General features: G+C 48.6%; 1 protein-coding gene across 1 annotated transcript in view; it reads right to left on the reverse strand.

Annotated features, from left to right (window-relative positions):
* Positions 1-24,988, reverse strand: part of LOC147120802 (protein EFR3 homolog B-like) — a 181,720-nt gene that overhangs the window by 132,182 nt on the left and 24,550 nt on the right. The window contains exons 6-7 of the mRNA XM_085978777.1: positions 22,076-22,211; positions 20,588-20,749 (exon numbers count right to left, since the gene is read on the reverse strand). Of these exons, the coding sequence (XP_085834903.1) occupies positions 20,588-20,749; positions 22,076-22,211 (298 nt within the window). The remainder of the gene's footprint in view (positions 1-20,587; positions 20,750-22,075; positions 22,212-24,988) is intronic.

Raw genomic sequence — 24,988 nt, forward strand, 5'->3', positions numbered from 1 at the left:
TGGCCGGGGATCGATCAGCAAATCGAGGACCTGACAAAGAGCTGCTCAGGATGCCAGAAGGTCCAAAATGCACCACCACATGCCCCTCTACACCCATGGGAGTGGCCCTCATCTCCATGGCAACGGGTGCATATTGATTTTGCTGGTCCATTCATGGACTCAATGTTTTTAATAGCCGTGGATGCGCACTCGAAATGGCCTGAGGTGATCAAAATGTCCTCCACCACCACGGAGAAAACTATTGCAGTCCTACGGACCATTTTTGCCAGGAACGGCTTGCCAGAGCAGATATGCTCTGATAACGGACCACAGTTTGTGTCCGAAGAGTTTCGAAGGTTTATGAAAAGGAATGGGGTAAGGCATTACACATCCGCCCCGTATCATCCAGCCACAAATGGATTGGCTGAGAGGTTCGTACAAACCTTTAAAAAAGCAGTAAAGGCCATGTGCGATGACGACATTCCACTGCAGCATAAAGTGGACAATTTCCTGTTAGCCTACAGAAATGCGACACATGCAGTCACCAACCAGGCCCCGGCCATGATGTTCTTTAACCGAAGGTTGAGATCTCGTCTGGATTTGCACAGACCAAATGTACGAAGAGATGTTGAGAGTAAGCAATTCCAGCACATCAATGAGAAGCCGACAAGGAGCTTCAATGTAGGGCAACCAGTCTTGGCCCGCGACTACCGAACAGAGAAATGGCAACCAGGAACGATATGCACACGGCAGGGGCCACTAATGTACACAGTGGATGTTGGGGAGAACATTGTGAGACGCCATGCTGACCAGATCCTAGAGTCACAGGAACGAGTCAACCCCATGTCTCGGCCATACGTACCTGGTGAGGAACCCGACACACAGGTCGCATCTACCTCAGAAACAATAGCATTGGAAGCTGATGAATCAACTGACGACAGGGTGTTAGAATCACCTCCGCACCAAGAGCGAGACACTCGGGAAAGGCGTTATCCAGAAAGAATCAGGAAGCCTCCCCAAAGACTGAATTTATCAATAGACTATTTTCAGTTAATGTTGCATGTTAAAAGTGTTAATTGTAATTAGTTGATATTTAATTGTTAAATGAGTGTTATGGTACTGTTAATCTAAAAGGGGAGGAATTGTAATGTATGTACCTTTAAGGGGGAGAACTACTTTTTACAGCTCCTGTATCCTGTAGTACCGGCAGGGACCACACCTGTACATAAACCCTGAGTAGTGATCTGTACAGTCAGTTGCAGTTTGAACCCACATTCAGTAAACACCTGTTGATCGTTCCCTGCAGTCTTTGTCTGATTATTGAAGGACACAACATTAAGATACACGGATCTAACACAGTGTACAGTCAACAATCCCAGTGAACAGTCAACAATCCCAGTGAACAGTCAACAATCCCAGTGAACAGTCAGCAATCCCAGTGAACAGTCAGCAATCCCAGTGAACAGTCAGCAATCCCAGTGAACAGTCAACAATCCCAGTGAACAGTCAACAATCCCAGTGAACAGACAACAATCCCAGTGAACAGTCAACAATCCCAGTGAACAGTCAACAATCCCAGTGAACAGTCAGCAATCCCAGTGAACAGTCAACAATCCCAGTGAACAGTCAACAATCCCAGTGAACAGACAACAATCCCAGTGAACAGTCAACAATCCCAGTGAAAGGTCAACAATCCCAGTGAACAGACAACAATCCCAGTGAACAGTCAACAATCCCAGTGAACAGTCAACAATCCCAGTGAACAGTCAACAATCCCAGTGAACAGTCAACAATCCCAGTGAACAGACAACAATCTCAGTGAACAGACAACAATCCCAGTGAACAGTCAACAATCCCAGTGTACAGTCAGCAATCCCAGTAAACAGTCAACATTCCCAGTGAACAGTCAACAATCCCAGTGAACAGTCAACAATCCCAGTGAACATTCAGCAATCCCAGTGAACAGTCAGCAATCCCAGTGAACAGTCAACAATCCCAGTGAACAGTCAACAATCCCAGTGAACAGTCAACAATCCCAGTGAACAGTCAGCAATCCCAGTGAACAGTCAACAATCCCAGTGAACAGACAACAATCCCAGTGAACAGTCAGCAATCCCAGTGAACAGTCAGCAATCCCAGTGAACAGTCAGCAATCCCAGTGAACAGTCAACAATCCCAGTGAACAGTCAGCAATCCCAGTGAACAGACAACAATCCCAGTGAACAGTCAGCAATCCCAGTGAACAGTCAGCAATCCCAGTGAACAGTCAGCAATCCCAGTGAACAGTCTGAAATCCCAGTGAACAGTCAGCAATCCCAGTGAACAGTCAACAATCCCAGTGTACAGTCAACAATCCCAGTGAACATTCAACAATCCCAGTGTGTAATGTATGTACCTTTAAGGGGGAGAACTACTTTTTACAGCTCCTGTATCCTGTAGTACCGGCAGTGACCACACCTGTACATAAACCCTGAGTAGTGATCTGTACATTCAGTTGCAGTTTGAACCCTCATTCAGTAAACACCTGTTGATCATTCCCTGCAGTCTTTGTCTGATTATTGAAGGACACAACATTAAGATACACGGATCTAACATTGGCGACGACGCAGATTCGAACCTACCTGCAACTCTGCATCACCTCACAGAGATTCGCTCCTGGAGAACAGTGGAAGGAGGTCGAATCCAGAAACACGGGCGTCGACCACGGGCAACTGCCCAGTCATCCAGCGGAGATTTGAGCATCGCAGGGGAGGCTGTCGAGAGCCAGGCTTGGCTTTCCAGTCACCGTGGTCCAGCGAAACGGGCTGGCAGCAGGTACTGCGCAGACTCTTCCCGGACAGCGGCGGCTAGAGCCGACCGAGCGGCACAGAAAAAGGCCGAGCAGCGTCGACGGGGGAGAGAGAGGGGGCAGAGCGCACAGGGCGCAGCCGGTGTTCAGGACCGAGCAGCGTCAACGGGGAGAGAGACGAGAGAGAGCAGAGCGCAGCCGGTGTTCAAGGGCCGAGCAGCGTCAACGGGGGAGAGAGGCGCGCAGGAAAACGCGAGGCGCTGCCATTGCCACGAGGACCGCAGAGAGCGGCATTGGCAGCAGCGCAGGAGCAGTGCACAAAACCCACTGATGTAACAAAAGAGTCTCACACATCAAGGAACTTTAAAGTAAGCTTTAAGCAACTTATAATTAAACTATATACAAGAGCGGTCTTCACCATGCCTCTAGGTGAAGCCCTTTTACCATACTGAGCAGTTTAGTATTTATACTAGTCCAAACACAGGAAGTGACGTATGCACATGAAGTGATGTATGCACAGAGTTCACAGTTCACAGGAAGTGATGTGCACATAACTTCCCGGAAGTTATTATTATTGTCACATTCTTCCCTCCTGCGAGATTAGAAGGCTGTGGTCTTCCTTTTATTCCGCAGCCGCCGAACGAGGAAGAGTCGCACCCGTATGGGTTCCCGTCGTAGAGGGTCGCTGGTCCGCTTACATGCTGTTGGCCATTGGTCAGAGTCTGTGTGGCCTGGATTACCCTGTGAAGGGTCGGGGAGATCATGGCTTCGTGTACGAGTCCCAATAGGTGCTGAGTCGGTCTGTCTCTGTTCAGAGGGAGGTGCAGAGCTGGTCTGTGGCGGATCAGTACATTGGTGCGCGGTACTGGGAGGGTCGCAACTTTGAGTACGGGGTTCTACCGGCACCAAGCTAGTTGGTGTCAGATCAGGATCCTGGAGAGGTGTACCCGATAGGTCCCAAGAGTTTCCTGGTGAAATGCCATCACCCGATGTCCCACTAGGTCCTGGTGGGCAGGGAGCCAGATCCCGTAATGATACGGTAGATTCTCGGCCGTCGGGATATCGTATGTATGCATAGGTGGGGTTGGCATCGGTTAGTTCGACCTCGTCTACGAGAGGGTCATTTTTAGACGTCCGAACGTATCTTCGGAGTAGTACAGGTCCAGGAGTAGTTAGCCATGACGGGAGTGATGTCCCATGAGATGAGCGACGCTGGAATCCAAAGAACCGCTCATGAGGTGTAGTATTTGTGGCTGTAGAAAGAAGGGTCCGTATAGAGTGCAATGCATCCGGAAGCACTGCTTCCCATTGCTGGTCTGGTAGGCCCCGAGATCTTAAAGCAAGACGTACGGAATTCCAGATGATACCGTTATACCTCTCTACCTGCCCATTTCCGATGGGATGATATGGCGTTGTTTTGCTTGTAGCAATTCCCCGTTCTGAGAGGTAGTCCTTGAGTTCCCTTGACATAAAGGATGGACCCCGATCTGAGTGAATATAAGCCGGCATGCCACAGAGAGAAAATACCTGCTCAAGGCAGCAGATTACTGTGGACGCCAGCATATTGGAGCAGGGGAAGGCAAACGGAAAACGTGAATATTCATCAATCATGGTGAGCAAATATGTGTTCCGAGTTGAAGAGGGCACTGGGCCCTTAAAATCGATGCTAAGTCGTTGCATCGGTTGGGTTGCATGTATGAGCATACCATCTGAGGGGCGGAAGAATTGAGGTTTTAATTCCGCACAAAGCCGGCATTCTGAGCATATTTTCTTTACATCTCCAGTGGAAAAAGGGAGATTCCGTGATCGTACGAAATGTAGCATGCGCGTAACGCCAGGATGACACAAACCATTGTGGACATCCATGAGAGTGGAGGATGACATAGTGGAGCAGAATGCCCGTGTGAGGGTGTCCGGGGCCACATTCTCCTTGCCAGGCCGATAGAGAATGGTATAACCAAAAGAGGCCAGTTCCATCCTCCAAAGTTGTATTTTATTATTCTTAATTTTGGTTCGTTTTCGATTATCGAGCATGAAGGCGACTGATCGTTGGTCCGTGATCAATGTAAAGTGCTGGCGAGCTAGAAAATGGTTCCACTTCCGAACTTTGCGCCGGCGCATTAAAGGCCCCGCGGCGGCCGGCCGCTTTCCCGCCGGCCGCCTGGCCGCAGCTCCCTCCCCGGACTTCCCGCCCCCCCCCCCCCCGGAACAGAAGCAAGCCCGGCACTTGTCCGAGGTGCCGGGCTCATTTTTAAAAAGATTATCGCGGGCCGCGGCCGGGTGCAGGCAGCTCCTCCTTAACGGAAGGAGGAGGCCTGCACTTCCCGAGCCTGCCGCACCGCAGCGGGCGCCGCAGCGCCGGAATAGCGCCGCAATGCGGCGCGTGGCGCCAGTTTTGAGGCGCTGAGACCCGTCAGTAGCGCCGGCAGCCGTTTGGGCGCGGCGCTACTGAATTTTTGGCGCGCGCAGGGGGACTTAGCGCCGGCACTAACTTCCGGCGCTAAAGCCCTCGCTGCGCCAAAACCGAATTTCTAGGCCATAGAGTTTTACAGCACAGAAAGAGGCCCTTCGGCCCATCGTGTCTGCGCCGCCCATCCATCCCTGTCCAGTCTAATCCCATTTTCCAGCATTTGGTCCATAGCCTTGTATGCAATGGCATTTCAAGTGCTCATCCAAATGCTTCTTGAATGTTGTGAGGGTTCCTGCCTCTACCACCCTTTTAGGCATTGAGTTCCACATTCCAACCACCCTCTGGGTGAAAAAGTTCCTCCTCAAATCCCCTCTAAATCTCCTGCCCCTTACCCTGAATCTATGCCCCCTTGTTATTGACCCCCCTACTAAGGGGAAAAGTTCCTCTTTGTCTACCCTATCTATGCCCCTCATCATTTTGTACACCTCAATCAGGTCCCCCCTCAGCCTTCTTTGCTCCAAGGAAAACAACCCCAGCCTGTTTAGTCTTTCTTCATAGCTGAGGCGCTCCATCCCAGGTAACATCCTGGTGAATCTTCTCTGCACCCTCTCCAAAGCAATCACATCCTTCCTATAGTGAGGCGACCAGAACTGCACACAGTACTCCAGCTGTGGCCTCACCAGCGTTTTGTACAGCTCCATCATAACCTCCCTGCTCTTATATTCTATGCCTCGGCTAATGAAGGCAAGTATCCCATATGCCTTTTTACCCACCTTATCTACTTGTTCCGCTGCCTTCAGAGATCTATGTACATGTACACCGAGGTCCCTCTGACCCTCTGTACTTCCTAGGGTCCTACCACTCATTGTGTATTCCCTTGCCTTATTTGTCCGTCCAAAATGCATCACCTCGCACTTTTCAGGGTTAAATTCCATTTGCCACTTTTCCGCCCATCTGACCAACCCGTCTATATCGTCCTGTAGCCTGAGGCTTTCCCCCTTGCAATTTACCACCCCACCAATTTTCGTGTCATCTGCAAACTTACTGATCATCCCTTTTACATTCTCATCCAAATCATTTATGTAGATCACAAACAACAAGGGACCCAGCACCGATCCCTGAGGTACCCCACTGGACACAGGCTTCCAGTCACAAAAGCAACCTTCGACCATCACCCTCTGCCTCCTGCCACTCAGCCAGTTTAGGATCCAATGCGCCAAGGCACCCTGGATCCCATGGGCTCTTACCTTCTTGACCAGTCTCCTATGCGGGACTTTGTCAAAAGCTTTACTGAAGTCCATGTAAACCACATCCACAGCATTTCCCTCATCCACCTCCCTAGTCACCCCCTCGAAAAATTCAATCAGATTTGTCAGACATGATTTACCCTTGACAAAGCCATGCTGACTATCCCCGATTAATCCTTGCCTCTCCAAGTGGAGACTAATTTTGTCCCTCAGAATTTTTTCCAATAATTTCCCTACCACAGATGTTAGGCTCACTGGCCTGTAATTCCCTGGTTTATCCCTGCTACCCTTCTTGTATAATGGTACTACATTAGCTGTTCTCCAGTCCTCTGGTACATCCCCTGTGGCCAGAGAGGTTCTGAAAATTTGTGTCAGAGCCCCTGCAATCTCCTCCTTTGCCTCCCACAGCAGCCTGGGATACATCTCGTCCGGGCCTGGGGATTTATCCACTTTTTGGCCTGCTAAAACCGCTAGCACCTCCTCCCTCTCGATGCTAATATGTTCAAGTATGTCACAATCCCCTTGCCCGATTTCTATGTCTGCATCGTCTTTCTCCATAGTGAACACAGATGCAAAAAATTCATTTAAAACCCCGCCTACATCATCTGGTTCTACACACAGATTGCCACTTTGGTCCCTAATGGGCCCTACCCTTTCCCTGGTTATCCTCTTGCCCTTAATATACTTATAAAACATCTTAGGATTTTCCTTTATTTTGCTCGCCAGTGTTATTTCATGGCCCCTCCTCGCCCTCCTAATTTCTTTTTTAAGTATGCCCCTGCACTTTTTATACTCCTCTAGGGCTTCTTCCGTCTTTAGTCTTTTGTAACTGCCAAAAGCCCCCCTTTTATTTCTAATGCATTTTTGTATCTCCCTTGTCATCCAAGGTTCCCTTTGCTTGTTGGTCCCACCCTTGACCTTTACAGGAACATGTTGGCGCTGTACTCTCTCTATTTCCCTTCTGAAAGTCTCCCACTGTTTTGATGTGGATTTTCCTGTAAGTAGCTGCTCCCAGTCCACTTTGGCCAGATCCTGCCTTATCATATTAAAATCGGCCTTCCCCCAATTTAGAACCCTTATTTCCAGGCCATCTTTGTCTTTTTCCATGACCACCTTAAATTTCACCGAATTATGGTCACTGTCGCCAAAATGCTCTCCTACTGATACTTCCACCACTTGCCCGGCTACATTCCCCAGAATTAGGTCCAGTACCGCCCCCTCTCTTGTAGGACTTTCTACATGTTGGCTCAAAAAGCTCTCCTGGATGCACTTTAAGAATTCTGCACCCTCTAAGCCTTTCACACTCTGACTATCCCAATTTATATTGGGGAAGTTGAAATCCCCCACTATTATTACCCTATTATTTTCACACTTCTCTGAGATTTGCCTACATATCTGTTCCTCTATCTCCCCCTGACTGTTTGGGGGCCTATAGTACACTCCCAGCAAAGTGCTTGCCCCCTTTTTGTTTTTAAGTTCTACCCATATGGCCTCATTTGAGGAACCCGCTAATATATCATCCCTCCTTACAGCAGTAATTGACTCCTTAATTAATATTGCAACACCCCCTCCCCTTTTACACCCCCCTCTGTCTCGCCTGAAGATTCTATACCCCGGAATATTGAGCTGCCAGTCCTGACCCTCCCTCAACCATGTCTCCGTGATGGCAACAATATCGTACTCCCATGTGTTCAACAACAACTTCAGTTCATCCACCTTATTTGCAAGACTCCTTGCATTAAAATAAATGCCTTCCAGCCCTGCCATATTCCCTTTTGCCTTCACATATTTGCTCTGCCTTCCCAGCTGACTTGTTTTTTCCTCTGTATTTGGCTGTAAATCACCCCCTACTATAGCTCCACTCTGTACCCCATCCCCCTGCCAAGTTAGTTTAACCCCCCCCCCAGCAGTGCTAGCAAACCTCCCCGCAAGGATATTGGTTCCCCTCTGGTTCAGGTGTAAACCGTCCGACTTGTACAAGTCCCAGCTTTCCCAGAAGCAGACCCAGTGATCCAGGAAACTAAAGCCCTCCCTCCTGCACCATCCCTTTAGCCACGCATTCATCTGTTCTATCTTCCTATTTCTATACTCACTAGCACGTGGCACCGGGAGTAATCCAGAGATTACAACCTTTGAGGTCCTGCTCTTTAATCCTTCACCTAGCTCCCTAAATTCTTGCTGCAGGACCTCATCCCTCTTTTTACCTATGTCGTTGGTACCAATGTGGACCACGACCTCTGGCTGTTCACCCTCCCCCTCCAGAATGCCCTGCAGCCGCTCAGTGATATCCTTGACCCTGGCACCAGGGAGGCAACAAACCATCCTGGATTCACGTCTACGGCCACAGAAACGCCTATCTGTTCCCCTTACTATAGAATCCCCTACCACTATTGCTCTCCCACTCTTTTTCCCCCCTTCCTGGGCAGCAGGAGCACCCCCAGTGCCAGGAAGTTGGCTGCTGCTGCCTTCCCCTGGTGAGTCATCCCCCTCAACAGTATCCAAAGCGGTATACTTGTTTGAGAGGGGAATGGTCACAGGGGTCTCCTGCACTACCTGCTTGCTTCTATTGCTCCGCCTGGTGGTCACCCATTTCCTGTCTTCCTGTGCAGCCCTTCCCTGCGGTGTGACCAACTCACTAAACGTGCTATCCACGACCCTCTCAGCATCGTGAATGCTCAACAACCCATCCACCCGCAGCTCCAGCGCCTCAATGCGGTCTGCTAGTAGCTGCAGATGGATGCATCTCTGGCACACGTGGTCATCAGGGGCACCGGCAGTGTCCCTGAATTCCCACATAGAGCAAGAGGAGCATATCACGGGGCTGGGCTCACCTGGCATGACCTTCCCTTTACTTAATTTAAATTAATTTACTATCACCAATTAAAATTATCTCTAAGGCGCTTGTATAGTCTACCAACAGTCCCTGCTACACCAGAAAAGACCCTAGTAACTCTAAACTACAGAGTTAAAGTTTAAAAAAGAGAAATACTCACCAACCAATCAATCACTTACCTGCTCCCTGGTGACGTCACACACTGATTACTTTTTACCTCTCTCCCCGCTGCTGAGTTGGTAAGCCTCTGCTGGTCGCCGGTTTTTATACCGGGCTCCTCCTCTGCTGCTCCCGCTGCTCCGACTGGTCTCGGGCCTCTGCTGGTCGCCGGTTTTTATACCGGGCTCCTCCTCTGCTGCTCCCGCTGCTCCGACTGGTCTCGGGCCTCTGCTGGTCGCCGGTTTTTATACCGGGCTCCTCCTCTGCTGCTCCCGCTGCTCCGACTGGTCTCGGGCCTCTGCTGGTCGCCGGTTTTTATACCGGGCTCCTCCTCTGCTGCTCCCGCTGCTCCGACTGGTCTCGGGCCTCTGCTGGTCGCCGGTTTTTATACTGGGCTCCTCCTCTGCTGCTCCCGCTGCTCCGACTGGTCTCGGGCCTCTGCTGGTCGCCGGTTTTTATACCGGGCTCCTCCTCTGCTGCTCCCGCTGCTCCGACTGGTCTCGGGCCTCTGCTGGTCACGTGGTCTCTGCTGGAGTGAAGAGCCGCTTTCTCCAACTGTTTTTTGAGAAGGTTAAAGGCTGCAACAGCCGCTGTTTCCAATGGAAATGATCTAGCATGCAGCAAGGGTTGGATTTTGTCTGAAAAATGAGGAATCCATTTAGCGTAGTATGCAAACAGACCGAGAGCCCGACGTAAAGAAGCCGGATTCTTAGGTGACGGGAGCTCTTGGAGCGGGCAAAGTCTTTCTGGGTCTGGCTTAATGATACCATTGCCTACGCAGTAGCCAAGGATGTTGATGGTCGATTGCGACTCAACAGATTTAGATTCATTCAAGGTTAAGTTACGGCGATGGAGGGCATCCCGAAATTTTTGGAGGTTGGCGTCGTGTTCCTGTTGATCGTGACCTGCAATAGTAATGTTATCAAGATAGGGAAAAGTGTCCCTTAGGTTTTCCTGTTTAACCAGGCCATCCATTGCCCATTGGAAGACAGCCACTCCATTAGTAACCCCGAATGGGAGGCGACGAAATTGGTACAGCCGTCCATTAGCCTCAAAGGCCGTGTACTGCTTATCTGAGACCTTCAAGGGTACCTGATGATAGGCACTTTTTAAAATCGTAAGTTGAGAACACTTTGTATTCGGCCAGTTTATTAACCATATCATCAATGCGTGGCAATGGGTAGGCGTCCAAGTCAGTATATTGATTGATGGTTTGCGAATAATCAATGCATAGTCGTTGTTTGTGAGGTTTTAGAGGGTTCTTGACGATGACGATTTGAGCCCGCCAGGGCAACGAACATGGTTCGATGATAACCTGTGCTAAAAGTCGAGAGATTTCAGCCTCAATAAAAGATTGGTCTTCCTGACTAAAGCGCCGCGATTTCGTTATTATTGGTTTGCATCGAGGAGGAATACTGGCAAATAATGAGGGTTCATCAAGCGAAGCTGCTGATAATGCACAAAACGGTAATTTAGACGGTATATTAGAAATAGTAAGTCCAGGTTTGGATCCGCCGAACTCAATGGTGAGTTTCTTATGCTGTTTTTGAAAATCCAGCCCTAAGATGAGATCACTACATAAGTCCTTGAGCACCGAAAGTCGGGTGGAGGGATACATGCGACCATTAAGTGTCATATCAACAACACAAAAGCCGGAGGTTCTGGTATTAAGTGATGACTGAGCCATCGCAATTGCCTGGTCCGATGGGAAGATATGTAGTTTCAATTTTGCAACAATCTGTTCTCTAATGAAACTATCAGTACTTCCTGAGTCAATTAAGGCATCTAAGGTATGCCCATTAACTGAAACTTTTGTAGCTGCATGAAACAGGTTCTGTGGGCAAGCAGCTGTAATTGGTGTGGTTGCACAGAGAGTGGCTGAAACTCCAGGTGTGCTTCTTCGGGAGAGAGCTCAAGAGGAAGCTTGATAGGTCCTAGCTGGAGCATCTTGATTGGCCCTAATTGGGGCAGTTCGGTAGGCCTTAGCTGGATAGGCCCTCGTAGAGGCTCTTGATTGGCAAACTTTTGCAAAGTGTCCCTTTTTATCGCAATGACTGCAGATCGCATTGCGAGCAGGGCAGAATTTCCTAGGGTGAAAAGAATCTCCACAAAAGAAGCATTCCTTCCTAGATTGCCAAGAGGCTGCTAAAGTGGGGTCATCCTCCTCTTCTTCATCAGAATTATCATCAGGATTAGATTCCTCCAAGATAGGGTTCACCTGAGGCCACTTGAATCGTCTGGTTGCAGTTACAGCAGCAGATCGAGATCTGGGCAGCTGATAGAGGTCTGCATTTTTCTTTGCCAAATCCAGAGAACAAGCCAGGTCAAAAGCCTTTTGTAGCTCAAGTGTTTTACTTTCTAGTAGACGCTGGCGTATAAATGGAGAGGCAATCCCGCAGATGAAAGCATCACGAATCATTTCTTCGCGGTACTGCTCAGCCGAGGCTGCCTGAAAGTTACAATCTACGCTGAGCCTGCGAAGTTCTTGAAGGAATTTGTTAATTGATTCCCCTGGCCCTTGTCGGGCTGTGGCCAGTAGATGTCTAGCATAGACCTCATTTGCGGTCTTGGCATATAGTTTTTTAAGTGCCCGGATCACCTCATCGTAATTATCCCATTCATCAACATATTCAAACACTGTTGGGGTCACATAGTTGATAAGTATCCTCAGTTTAGTAGAAGCATTCGCTTTACATTCATCAAGAAAATTCTCAAAAGTACGGTACCAATGCTTCCATACCCTGCCAGCTGCTGGTGCGTTTGGGTCCAAGTCCAGACGAGTAGGTTTAAGGATGTTTTCCATGATGGGTGGTTCCCTGGATCCTTAACTCCGAGTTTGTCCGAAGGTCTAGTATTTGTGAGTGCAAATACTAAGTTGCTTAAATTGATGTAACAAAAGAGTCTCACACATCAAGGAACTTTAAAGTAAGCTTTAAGCAACTTATAATTAAACTATATACAAGAGCGGTCTTCACCATGCCTCTAGGTGAAGCCCTTTTACCATACTGAGCAGTTTAGTATTTATACTAGTCCAAACACAGGAAGTGACGTATGCACAGGAAGTGATGTATGCACAGAGTTCACAGTTCACAGTTCACAGGAAGTGATGTGCACATAACTTCCCGGAAGTTATTATTATTATCACACCCACAGGGCGTCGCCATTTGCCACGAGGACCGCCGAGAGCGGCATTGGCAGCAGCGCGGGAGACGCCATTTTAAGCTGCAGCGGGGAAGAAAGGGAAGTGCGGGAGACGCCATTTTAAGCCGGTAGAAAAGGATTTTGAAAACATGGTGTCAATCCTACAGGACCACTTAAACCCCACACCGCTGCTGATAGCAGAAAGATTTAAGTTTCACAAAAGGAACCAGCATAAAGATAAAAGTAATGCTGAGTATTTAACAGTCAACAATCCCAGTGAACAGTCAGCAATCCCAGTGAACAGTCAGTAATCCCAGTGAACAGTCAGCAATCCCAGTGAACAGTCAGCAATCCCAGTGAACAGTCAGCAATCCCAGTGAACAGTCAGCAACCCCAGTGAACAGTCAGCAATCCCAGTGAACAGTCAGCAATCCCAGTGAACAGTCAGCAACCCCAGTGAACAGTCAGCAATCCCAGTGAACAGTCAACAATCCCAGTGAACAGACAACAATCCTACTGTACAGTCAACAATCCCAGTGAACAGTCAGCAATCCCAGTGAACAGTCAGCAATGCCAGTGAACAGTCAGCAATCCCAGTGAACAGACAAGAATCCCAGTGAACAGACAAGAATCCCAGTGAACAGACAACAATCGCAGTCAACAGACAACAATCCCAGTGAACATAAAACAATCCCAGTGAACGTTCAACAATCCCAGTGTACAGTCAAGAATCCCAGTGAACAGACAACAATCCCACTGTACAGTCAACAATCCCAGTGAGCAGTCAGCAATCCCAGTGAACAGTCAGTAATCCCAGTTAACAGTCAACAATCCCAGTGAACAAACAACAGTCTCAGTTAACAAACAACAATCCCAGTGAACAAACAACAATCCCAGTGAACAGTCAAGAATCCCAGTGAACAGTCAACAATCCCAGTGAACAGTCAGCAATCCCAGTGACCAGTCAACAATCCCAGTGAACAGACAACAATCCCAGTGAACAGTCAGCAATCCCAGTGTACAGTCAACAATCCCAGTGGAGTCAACAATCCCAATCAACAGTCAACAATCCCAGTGAACAGTCAACAATCCCAGTGAACAGTCAGCAATCCCAGTGAACAGTCAGCAATCCCAGTGAACAGTCAGCAATCCCAGTGAACAGTCAGCAATCCCAGTGTACAGTCAACAATCCCAGCGAACAGTCAACAATCCCAGTGAACAGTCAGCAATCCCAGTGAACAGTCAACAATCCCAGTGAACAGTCAGCAATCCCAGTGAACAGTCAGCAATCCCAGTGAACAGTCAACAATCCCAGTGAACAGACAACAATCCCAGTGAACATACAACAATCCCAGTGAACATTCAACAATCCCAGTATACAGTCAAGAATCCCAGTGAACAGACAACAATCCCAGTGTACAGTCAACAATCCCAGTGAACAGTCAGCAATCCCAGTGAACTGTCAGCAATCCCAGTGAACAGTCAACAATCCCAGTGAACAGTCAAGAGTCCCAGTGAACAGTCAACAATCCCAGTGAACAGTCAACAATCCCATTGAACAGTCAACAATCCCAGTGAACAGACAACAATCCCAGTGAACAGTCAGCAATCCCAGTGTACAATCAACAATCCCAGTGAACAGTCAACAATCCCAATGAACAGTCAACAATCCCAGTGAACAGTCAACAATCCCAGTGAACAGTCAACAATCCCAGTGAACAGTCAGCAATCCCAGTGAACAGTCAGCAATCCCAGTGAACAGTCAGCAATCCCAGTGAACAGACAACAATCCCAGTGAACAGACAACAATCCCAGTGAACAGACAACAATCTCAGTGAACAGACAACAATCCCAGTGAACAGACAATCCCAGTGAATATTCAACAATCCCAGTGAACAGTCAAGAATCCCAGTGAACAGACAACAATCCCACTGTACAGTAAACAATCCCAGTGAAGAATCAGCAATCCCAGTGAACAGACAACAATCCCAGTGAACAGTAAGCAATCCCAGTGAACAGTCAGCAATCCCTATGAACAGTCAACAATCCCAGTGAACAGTCAACAATCCCAATGAACAGTCAACAATCCCAGTGAATAGTCAACAATCCCAGTGAACAAACAACAATCCCAGTGAAAAAACAACAATCCCAGTGAACAAACAACAATCCCAGTGAATAAACAACAATCCCAGTGAACAGTCAACAATCCCAGTGAACAGTCAGCAATCCCAGTGAACAGTCAACAATCCCAGTGAACAGTCAACAATCCCAGTGAACAGTCAACAATCCCAGTGAACAGTCAACAATCCCAGTGAACAATCAGCAATCCCAGTGAACAGAGAACAATCCCAGTGAAGTCAGCAATCCCAGTGTACAGTCAACAATCCCAGTGAACAGTCAACAATCCGAGTGAACAGTCAACAATCCCAGTGAACAGTCAACAATCCCAGTGAACAGTCAACAATCCCAGTGTACAGTCAACAATCCCAGTGAACAGTCAGCAATCCCAGTGAACAGTCAACAAACCCAATGAACAGTCAACAATCCCAGTGAACAGTCAGCAATCCCAGTGTACAGTCAACAATCCCAGTGAACAGTCAACAATCCCAGTGAACAGACAACAAACCCAGTGAACAGTCTGCAATCCCAGTGAACAGTCAGCAATCCCAATGAACAGTCAACAATCCCGGTGAACAGTCAGCAGCATTCACTGGCACTGGAATAGTCAGCAATAGCCAAAGTAAGTGTGGTATAGCAGCAACCGAACGCAGAGTGAGACACGGACTGAACCCAGTGTGAGACACGGTCTGAACCCGGAGTGAGGCATGGACTGAACCCAGAGTGAGGCACGGACTGAACCCAGAGTGAGACGCGGACTGAACCCAGAGTGAGACACGGTCTGAACCCAGAGTGAGACACGGTCTGAACCCAGAGTGAGACGCGGACTGAACCCAGAGTGAGACACGGTCTGAACCCAGAGTGAGGCACGGACTGAACCCAGAGTGAGACACGGACTGAACCCAGAGTGAGGCACGGACTGAACCCAGAGTGAGACGCGGACTGAACCCAGAGTGAGACACGGTCTGAACCCAGAGTGAGACACGGACTGAACCCAGAGTGAGACGCGGACTGAACCCAGAGTGAGACACGGTCTGAACCCAGAGTGAGGCACGGACTGAACCCAGAGTGAGACACGGACTGAACCCAGAGTGAACACGGACTGAACCCAGAGTGAGACAAAGACTGAACCCAGAGTGAGACACGGACTGATCTCAGAGTGAGACACGGTCTGAACCCAGAGTGAGGCACGGACTGAACCCAGAGTGAGACACGGACTGAACCCAGAGTGAGACACGGACTGAACCCAGAGTGAGGCACGGACTGAACCCAGAGTGAGACACGGACTGAACCCAGAGTGAACACGGACTGAACCCAGAGTGAGACAAAGACTGAACCCAGAGTGAGACACGGACTGATCTCAGAGTGAGACACGGACTGAACCCAGAGTGAGACACGGACTGAACCCAGAGTTAACACGGACTGAACCCAGAGTGAGACGCGGACTGAACCCAGAGTGAGACACGGACTGAACCCAGAGTGAGACACGGACTGAACCCAGAGTGAGACACGGACTGAACCCAGAGTGAGACACGGACTGAACCCAGAGTGAGACGCGGACTGAACCCAGAGTGAGACACGGACTGAACCCAGAGTGAGACACGGTCTGAGCCCAGAGTGAGACACGGTCTGAACCCAGAGTGAGACACGGACTGAACCCAGAGTGAGACGCGGACTGAACCCAGAGTGAGACACGGTCTGAACCCAGAGTGAGGCACGGACTGAACCCAGAGTGAGACACGGACTGAACCCAGAGTGAGACATGGACTGAACCCAGAGTTAACACGGACTGAACCCAGAGAGAGACGCGGACTGAACCCAGAGTGAGACGCGGATTGAACCTAGAGTGAGACGCGGACTGAACCCAGAGTTAACACGGACTGAACCCAGAGTGAGACATGGACTGAACCCAGAGAGAGATGCGGACTGAACCCAGAGTGAGACACGGTCTGAACCCAGAGTGAGACATGGACTGAACCCAGAGTGAGACACGGACTGAACCCAGAGTGAGACACGGACTGAACCCAGAGTGAGACACGGACTGAACCCAGAGTGAGACACGGACTGAACCCAGAGTGAGACACGGACTGAACCCAGAGTGAGACATGGACTGAACCCGGAGTGAGACATGGACTGAACCCGGAGTGAGGCACGGACTGAACCCAGAGTGAGACACGGACTGAACCCAGAGTGAGACACGGTCTGAACCCAGAGTGAGACATGGACTGAACCCAGAGTGAGACACGGACTGAACCCAGAGTGAGACACGGACTGAACCCAGAGTGAGACACGGACTGAACCCAGAGTGAGACACGGACTGAACCCAGAGTGAGACATGGACTGAACCCGGAGTGAGACATGGACTGAACCCGGAGTGAGGCACGGACTGAACCCAGAGTGAGACACGGACTGAACCCAGAGTGAGACACGGTCTGAACCCAGAGTGAGACACGGACTGAACCCAGAGTGAACACGGACTGAACCCAGAGAGAGACGCAGACTGAACCGAGAGTGAGACACGGACTGATCTCAGAGTGAGACGCAGACTGAACCCAGAGTGAGACATGGACTGAACCCAGAGTGAGACACGGACTGAACCCAGAGTGAGACGCGGACTGAACCCAGAGTGAGACACGGACTGAACCCAGAGTGAGACGCGGACTGAACCCAGAGTGAGACACGGACTGAACCCAGAGTGAACACGGACTGAACCCAGAGTGAACACGGACTGAACCCAGAGTGAACACGGACTGAACCCAGAGTGAACACGGACTGAACCCAGAGTGAGACACGGACTGAACCCAGAGTGAGACATGGACTGAACCCAGAGTGAGACACGGACTGAACCCAGAGTGAGACGCGGACTGAACCCAGAGTGAGACACGGATTGAACCTAGAGTGAGACACGGAATGAACCCAGAGTGAACACGGACTGAACCCAGAGTGAGACACGGACTGAACCCAGAGTGAGTGTTATGTTGTAAGGGGTGCACCACCCATCCCCCACTCCCAAGCTCCCTCCCAACATGTAATAGCAAAGAGATTCCAGCGGCCATGTGATGGCCAAGCACTCCTTTCCCCCAGAGCATCATGCTTCCCACTCACAGATTGGCTGTTCTTTCTCCCCCAACCTGCCAAAGTCCCGACCCCAATCCTGCGTCGCACACACCAGTCTGAAGGACGAATGGCTGTGCAAAGTCTAGGCTGATCAAGGTGGGCTTTGAACACAATCCCCTTCAGACTCAGGAAGGCGGCCTGTACAAGACCATTCCATTCACCATGCCTTCCTGTTTGTGAGCTGGTAATGGCACCGATCTCTCCTGGCAAAACATTTCATAAATCGCTTGTACCACCTGACCAGGCCTACAAATTACACTACTTACTTTTTATTAACTGGCCAGCGACAATTTTGCATGGCTTCCCAATTTGTGATTGCTCTAAACGCCCTCCCAGGTTATACCCTAAATACTCGGTCTCCTGCGTTGCCCGTCACACAGCCGGATTGGCTGTTAAATTAGCCCGTCTCAGACTCTAGGACTGCTTCTACATTTTCCAGGTAGTCTTCCAGTCCTTACTAAAAATGAATACGTCAAACACATCCACAACGGTATAGTCTGTATGGAGTCTCAATAGCTCACCCATCAACCTTTGACAGGTAGTGGGAGCGCTGTGCAGAATGAAGTACCGTAAATTGAAATAAACCATCAGGAGATAATACGACAGATAGATTTTTGAACTTTAGGGATCAAGGGATATGGGAATCGGGAGGGAAAGTGGAGTTGAGGTCGATGATCAGCCATGATCTTACTGAATGGCGGAGTAGGCTCGAGGGGCCGTATGGCTGACTCCTGCTCCTATTTCTTATTTTCTTATGTAAATGCCCTTTTCTTCTGGGGAAGAGGTATTTACTAATAGCCCTTGGCTAGCTGCAACGTACTGATAGATTTCACTTTTCCCAGCCGTTCAAATACCTCAAATAGGAAAGGATGGAATGCTTTCAGAGAGCTGGTACAGACACGACTGGCTTCCTTCTGTGCTGTAATGCTGTATATGCTGTAATAGCTTTCGGGATCCTGGGCTTCATAAATAGAGGCATAGAGTACAAAAGCAAGGAAGTGATGATGAACACTGGTTCGGCCTCAACTGGAGTATTGTGTCCCATTCTGGGCACCACACTTTAGGAAGGTTGTGAAGGCCTTAGAGAGGGTGCAGAAAAGATTTACAAGAATGGTTCCAGGAATGAGGGATTCAGTTACGTTGATAGACTGGAGAAGCTGGGGTTGTTCTCCTTGGAGCAGAGAAGACTGAGAGGAGATTTGATAGAGGTGTTCAAAATCATGAGGGGTCTGGACAGAGTAGATAGAGAGAAACTGTTCCCATTGGCGGAAGGGTCGCGAACCAGAGGACACAGATTTAAGGCGATTGGCAGAAGAACCAAAGGCGACATGAGGAAAAACTTTTTTACGCAGCGAGTGGTTAGGATCTGGAATGCACTGCCTGATAGGGTGGTGGAGGCAGACTCAATCACCGCTTTCAAAAGGAAACTGGATAAGTACTTGAAGGAAAAAAATCTGCAGGACTCCGGGGAAACGGGAGGGGAGTGGGACTAGCTGAAGGGCTCTTGCAGAGAGCCGGCACGGGCTCGACGGGCCGAATAGCCTCCTTCTGTACTGTAACCATTCTAGGATTCTCTGATTCGCTGGCGGAGTGTGTTTGCGGGTTCTCCCAATCTCCCACTGTGACTTTGGAAGGTCAGTGGGAACCCTGCAGAATTGGCATAAGTGGCCATTTTTAGTTGGTGCCGCTGTTTCTCCTTCTCCGAGGGAAATGTCTGGTCTAAGCTTGGCGCCTAATAATGTTGAGATTGGGAAATCCGAGTGATGAACCCATGCCATGCCATTACATTGAAACACCGATGCCAAGTCACTGCCTTGGCTTCCTGCATTCAACATGAATTGTGGGAAGTAGTCAGCCTGGTCAGTGGTCCAGAATACTGCCGGTATAACTGCACGAAACAGAAAATACTCCACATTCCTGCCCACTCAGGGTATATCCCATTGATAAACATATCGGATTGTTTACCTCTCCTTTTGGGGAGCTAGGAATTCTAGGAAGCATCTCTACTTCAGCAGTGCCGTGTGCTCTTCTAGACTTAAAGGAGGCAGATTTGGGTCGCACCCCCGCACCCGAAATTCACTGGTAGCGCCCCAAGAGGGAGGAGGGGCGCTACTGGAAGCGCTCCCCCTCCCTCTTGGGGCGCTGCGAGTGAATATTGTGGTGCTTTGTGCCGCGGTATTGCAGGCCTTCCTCCCCTTATTAAAGGGGAGGGGCCGAGTGCAGCGCGACCTGGGGCCCAGCTGGGCCACCAGGGATCGGAGTGCCGGAAAAAGAGCCCGGCACTCAAGAGAAGTGCCGGGCTCCCGGAGCGCAGCCGGCACGCCGCGAGGGGGGGCTTCACAGGAGGCCGGGGACGGCAACGGGGGCAGGTGCTGGCAGGCGGCCAGCAACAAACATGGCCGCCCGGCACCTCCCCTTTAATTTACGCCACCCCGGCCGCACATAGGACCCCTGACCCTGTCGGACATAGCGTCCGGCGGTAGGTCAGGGGACGCTACCAAAGGGCGCTGCACACGGCGATGATGTCATTGCCAGAGGCACTGTGCCACGCAGCGCTAATGGATACTGCTGCCGCTAACCTCCCGCTGAATTTCACGGGAGGCATTAGTGGCATTGTGCCCGGGCACTGGTTGCTTGTGCCCCGTTAGCGCTCGAAGGATGCAAATCAACCAAATTTTCCCCCAAACTGTTCAATAGGGATGGGCAGTAAGTGCCGACCTTGCCAACGATGCTCACATGTCGAGAATGAATAAAAGACTGAGATAGGTTCAGGCACAAGGATGTTGAACACTCACCAATGGTCTTGATGACAGCTTCCTGAAACACTCTCTCCTCCTGCTCTTTAATGATTTGGTTACTGATGTTGGTGGTTGAATCATACTTGCCGGTGAGTTCGTAGTCAATGCTGAGGCGAAGATGTCGTAGTAGTGTATTGAACACCTCCAGCACCGTGGGCCCTGAGTAAGAAGGCAATACAGTAAGTGTGCCCTGCATAATCTGAGGGACGGCACTTTGCTAAAGGACCAGCAATGTCATAGAATGTGAGTCAATGAGCCTGCAGAATGGCAGGGCTGTGTGTGGAAACATTACTCAGTGTATACGCTTCCCGATAAGCGAGCCACATCCCTGAAAAGTTTCCATGGAAGCTGGAAGGTGAGCTTTTCATAAACATGGGCAGCCTTGTGAGTGAGGGGAAGGCTACAGGTTCATCATGATCATCATGCACCCAAAGTCACGAAGCAGCTGGCTGAAGTGAGCGTGTGTTGCAGCCATGACTAGCATCACACATGAAGCAACTGCATTCAGGATTTCTCCTTCGTGTTAAACCTTTCCTCATCTGTGCTAGTGATCCTCTCACACATGACCTGCTCTGTCCCTTCTTCGATGGCAGCCCAGACACCAGGCTTCGGAGAAGCGTGCGCCTCAGACCCAACCCTTCACTGCACTTCCCTCAGTATCACCTCCAAGGCTCTCTCGTTAAAGAGGGCACTGCTTCCCCCTCTCGGGGCTCGGGCTCGACCCTAAACTCTCTCTTTCGTGGCAGGGAAATGATTATTTTGTGCGCTGCTGGAATTGTCACTTCCCCTTTAGGCCACAGCGGTAGTTGTTTAAATCTGCTGCTGTGCCAGATATCCCACCCTCCGCACCCCACAAGCGCCCAAGGCAAGGCTCATCTGCACTACCAAGCCCTAGATCATTATTTAAATCAGCACACCTCCTAGAATATCGCAAGCTTTGCGCCGTGAGCATCCAACAGGAGATGAGACACTCTGCATGCTCCGCCGCTGCACTGAGTAGAAAATCAGTCCTATCATTGTCCTGTGCCTTTTTTACACGCAGGTTTTCTCCAGTGAAAGGCTAACCTTTAGGGGCAGGACTTGAGCCCTGTGTCCAGCTCTGCTCACTGAGACACAGGACAGATATCAAACTCTGCAAGAGGCGCACAGATTAGCAAGACTGCTCTTGAGTGGCAGAGGATTGAGATATGAGGAAAAACAGGATTTTCCTGGGTTTTCCCGCCCATATTCTGTGGTCATACCACATCCCTGCCCATTTCCGGCATCATTTCATCCAGATGGGAGAGCAGCTGCTGTAGTGTTTAAATGAGGCAGTTACAAAGTGATAATGTTAGCTGTCTGATTTTCCTGGATGTGCTGAATGACCTCCATCATGTGTATCTGACCTGCAACACAAAAACTGCACGTTGTCCAACTAGTAATACAATATGATCTGTACAAAGCAACATGTGCAATGAGCAATGAGAAAAGGTCCTTCCTACCCACCTACAGATCCACCGGCTGCGATCACAGCAGACTCCGACAGCACCTCCACAATCCCAGTGCGCACTTTGGCAGCGCTCTTACTGTTAGCATCCAGGTGGCTCACCAACTGCTGAATGACCAGGTGGGAGTGCTGCGACTGCAAATCAGACAGAGAGAGTAATGAGTTGTGCCACTAGTTGTTTGAGCTAGATAAACAACAAACTATTGAGATGATGTAAATCACCTTTTCTCCCCCAGCCCGCGCCTACACTGCAGGTTCCGAGTGCTGCTAACACTGGTTACTAAAGCACTGAGAGAGGCAGAAACATTCAGCACGCTGGGGCAGTGCAGGCAGAAACATTCAGCACTCTGGGGCAGTGGAGGTAGAAACATTCAGCGCTCTGGGGCAGTGGAGGTAGAAACATTCAGCACTCTGGGGCAGTGGAGGTAGAAACATTCAGCGCTCTGGGGCAGTGGAGGTAGAAACATTCAGCGCTCTGGGGCAGTGGAGGTAGAAACATTCAGCGCTCTGGGGCAGTGGAGGTAGAAACATTCAGCACTCTGGGGCAGTGGAGGTAGAAACATTCAGCGCTCTGGGGCAGTGGAGGTAGAAACATTCAGCGCTCTGGGGCAGTGGAGGTAGAAACATTCAGCGCTCTGGGGCAGTGCAGGTACAGGAAGTCAAGTGATGCACCTAGTAGCAAGACTTGCTGATCATTTCATTCCTGATAATCGATGGATTAGGGATCATTCCTGATAATTTACAGATCAATAACTGTTTCCGATAATTCAGATTAATAACTGTTTCCGATAATTCAGATCAATAACTGTTTCTGATAACTCAGATCAATAACTGTTTCTGATAATTCACAGATCAATAACTTTCCGATAATTCAGATCAATAACTGTTTACGATAAATCACAGATCAATAACTGTTTCTGATAATTCACAGATCAATAACTGTTTCTGATAATTCACAGATCAATAACTGTTTACGATAAATCACAGATCAATAACTGTTTCTGATAATTCACAGATCAATAACTGTTTACGATAATTCACAGATCAATAACTGTTTACGATAAATCACAGATCAATAACTGTTTCTGATAATTCAGATCAATAACTGTTTCTGATAATTCACAGATCAATAACTGTTTACGATAATTCACAGATCAATAACTGTTTACGATAATTCACAGATCAATAACTTTCTGATAATTCACAGATCAATAACTGTTTCTGATAATTCAGATCAATAACTGTTTCTGATAATTCACAGATCAATAACTGTTTACGATAATTCACAAATCAATAACTTTCTGATAATTCACAGATCAATAACTTTCTGATAATTCACAGATCAATAACTGTTTCTGATAATTCAGATCAATAACTGTTTCTGATAATTCAGATCAATAACTGTTTACGATAATTCACAGATCAATAACTGTTTACGATAATTCACAGATCAATAACTGTTTACGATAATTCACAGATCAATAACTGTTTCTGATAATTCACAGATCAATAACTGTTTCTGATAATTCACAGATCAATAACTGTTTCTGATAATTCACAGATCAATAACTGTTTCTGATAATTCACAGATCAATAACTGTTTACGATAATTCACAGATCAATAACTGTTTCTGATAATTCACAGATCAATAACTGTTTCTGATAATTCACAGATCAATAACTGTTTACGATAAATCACAGATCAATAACTGTTTACGATAAATCACAGATCAATAACTGTTTCTGATAATTCACAGATCAAGCATTATTTCTGGATAGTTCACTGATCAGAGATGACATTTTTTAATTTGTGGATTGTGAATTGTCTGTGGTAACTTATCTGATTGGGATTATTTTTGATGAATGATGAATTATAGACGTCTCTGATAATGCACTGACCATTCCCCATCGTCCAGAAGCAAACATGCTTTTGAGTAAAGCACACTGTGTCTGCTTAAAGGTTGTGAGGATGGATGTTCAGATGACACTGATCCTATCAACTAAATGGTTTACCCGAGGATTTTGACAACTATCCAATTTGCACGGTCCATCTAATATGGGTTTATTATGGATTATCCAGGATGCTGCATTAGAAAGATTTAGTTTGACACTGCATTAAAGGGATCAGATAAGCAACACCTTATGTGTTAGGGCATAATACAATAAGAGGGTTAATTCCACACAAACTGACAGCACAGCCAAAGGTAGCACATTCAAGCAAAGAACCACCATCTCCCCTTTCCCAGGGAAAACCTGAGATTAGCATAAAAAAGGAAAAACGAATTTCTCATCGCTGTACAACACACTGATCCTCTTTGGCTCTGAAATGACACGACTAAACACACATAGGATTACATGGGATATACGGCACAGAAACAGGCCATTCGGCCCAAACACTCCATGCCGGTATTTATGCTCCACTCGATCCTCCTCCCGTCTTTCCTCATCTAAATCTATCAGCATAACCCTCGATTCACTTCTCCCTCAGATGCTTGTCCAGCCTCCCCTTAAATGCATCGATACTATTCACCTCAACCACTCCCTGTGGGAGCGAGTTCCACATTCTCACCACTCTCTGGGGAAAGAAGTTTCTCCTGAATTCCCTATTGGATTTCTTGGTGACTATCTTATATTGATGGCCTCTAGTTTTGCTCTTCCCCACAAGTGGAAACATTCTCTCTGTATCCACTCTATCAAAACCTTCCATCTTTTAAAGACCTCTATTAGGTCACTCCTCAACATTCTCTTTTCAAGAGAATAGAGACCCAGCCTGTCCATCCTTTCTGACTGTAGTACACAAGACTGTAGTCTGAACCTCTCCACTGCCCTCACTTACAATAAATGGGTTCACGTCCACACTAAATCAGCAGAAGAGGAATTTGCGCTAAACGCAGTCAGCTTTCCTCTGCTTG

This window comes from Somniosus microcephalus, chromosome 3, assembly GCF_052327205.1.
Source record: "Somniosus microcephalus isolate GS21.2 chromosome 3, FLI_Smic_1.0, whole genome shotgun sequence".
Lineage (NCBI taxonomy): Eukaryota > Metazoa > Chordata > Chondrichthyes > Squaliformes > Somniosidae > Somniosus > Somniosus microcephalus.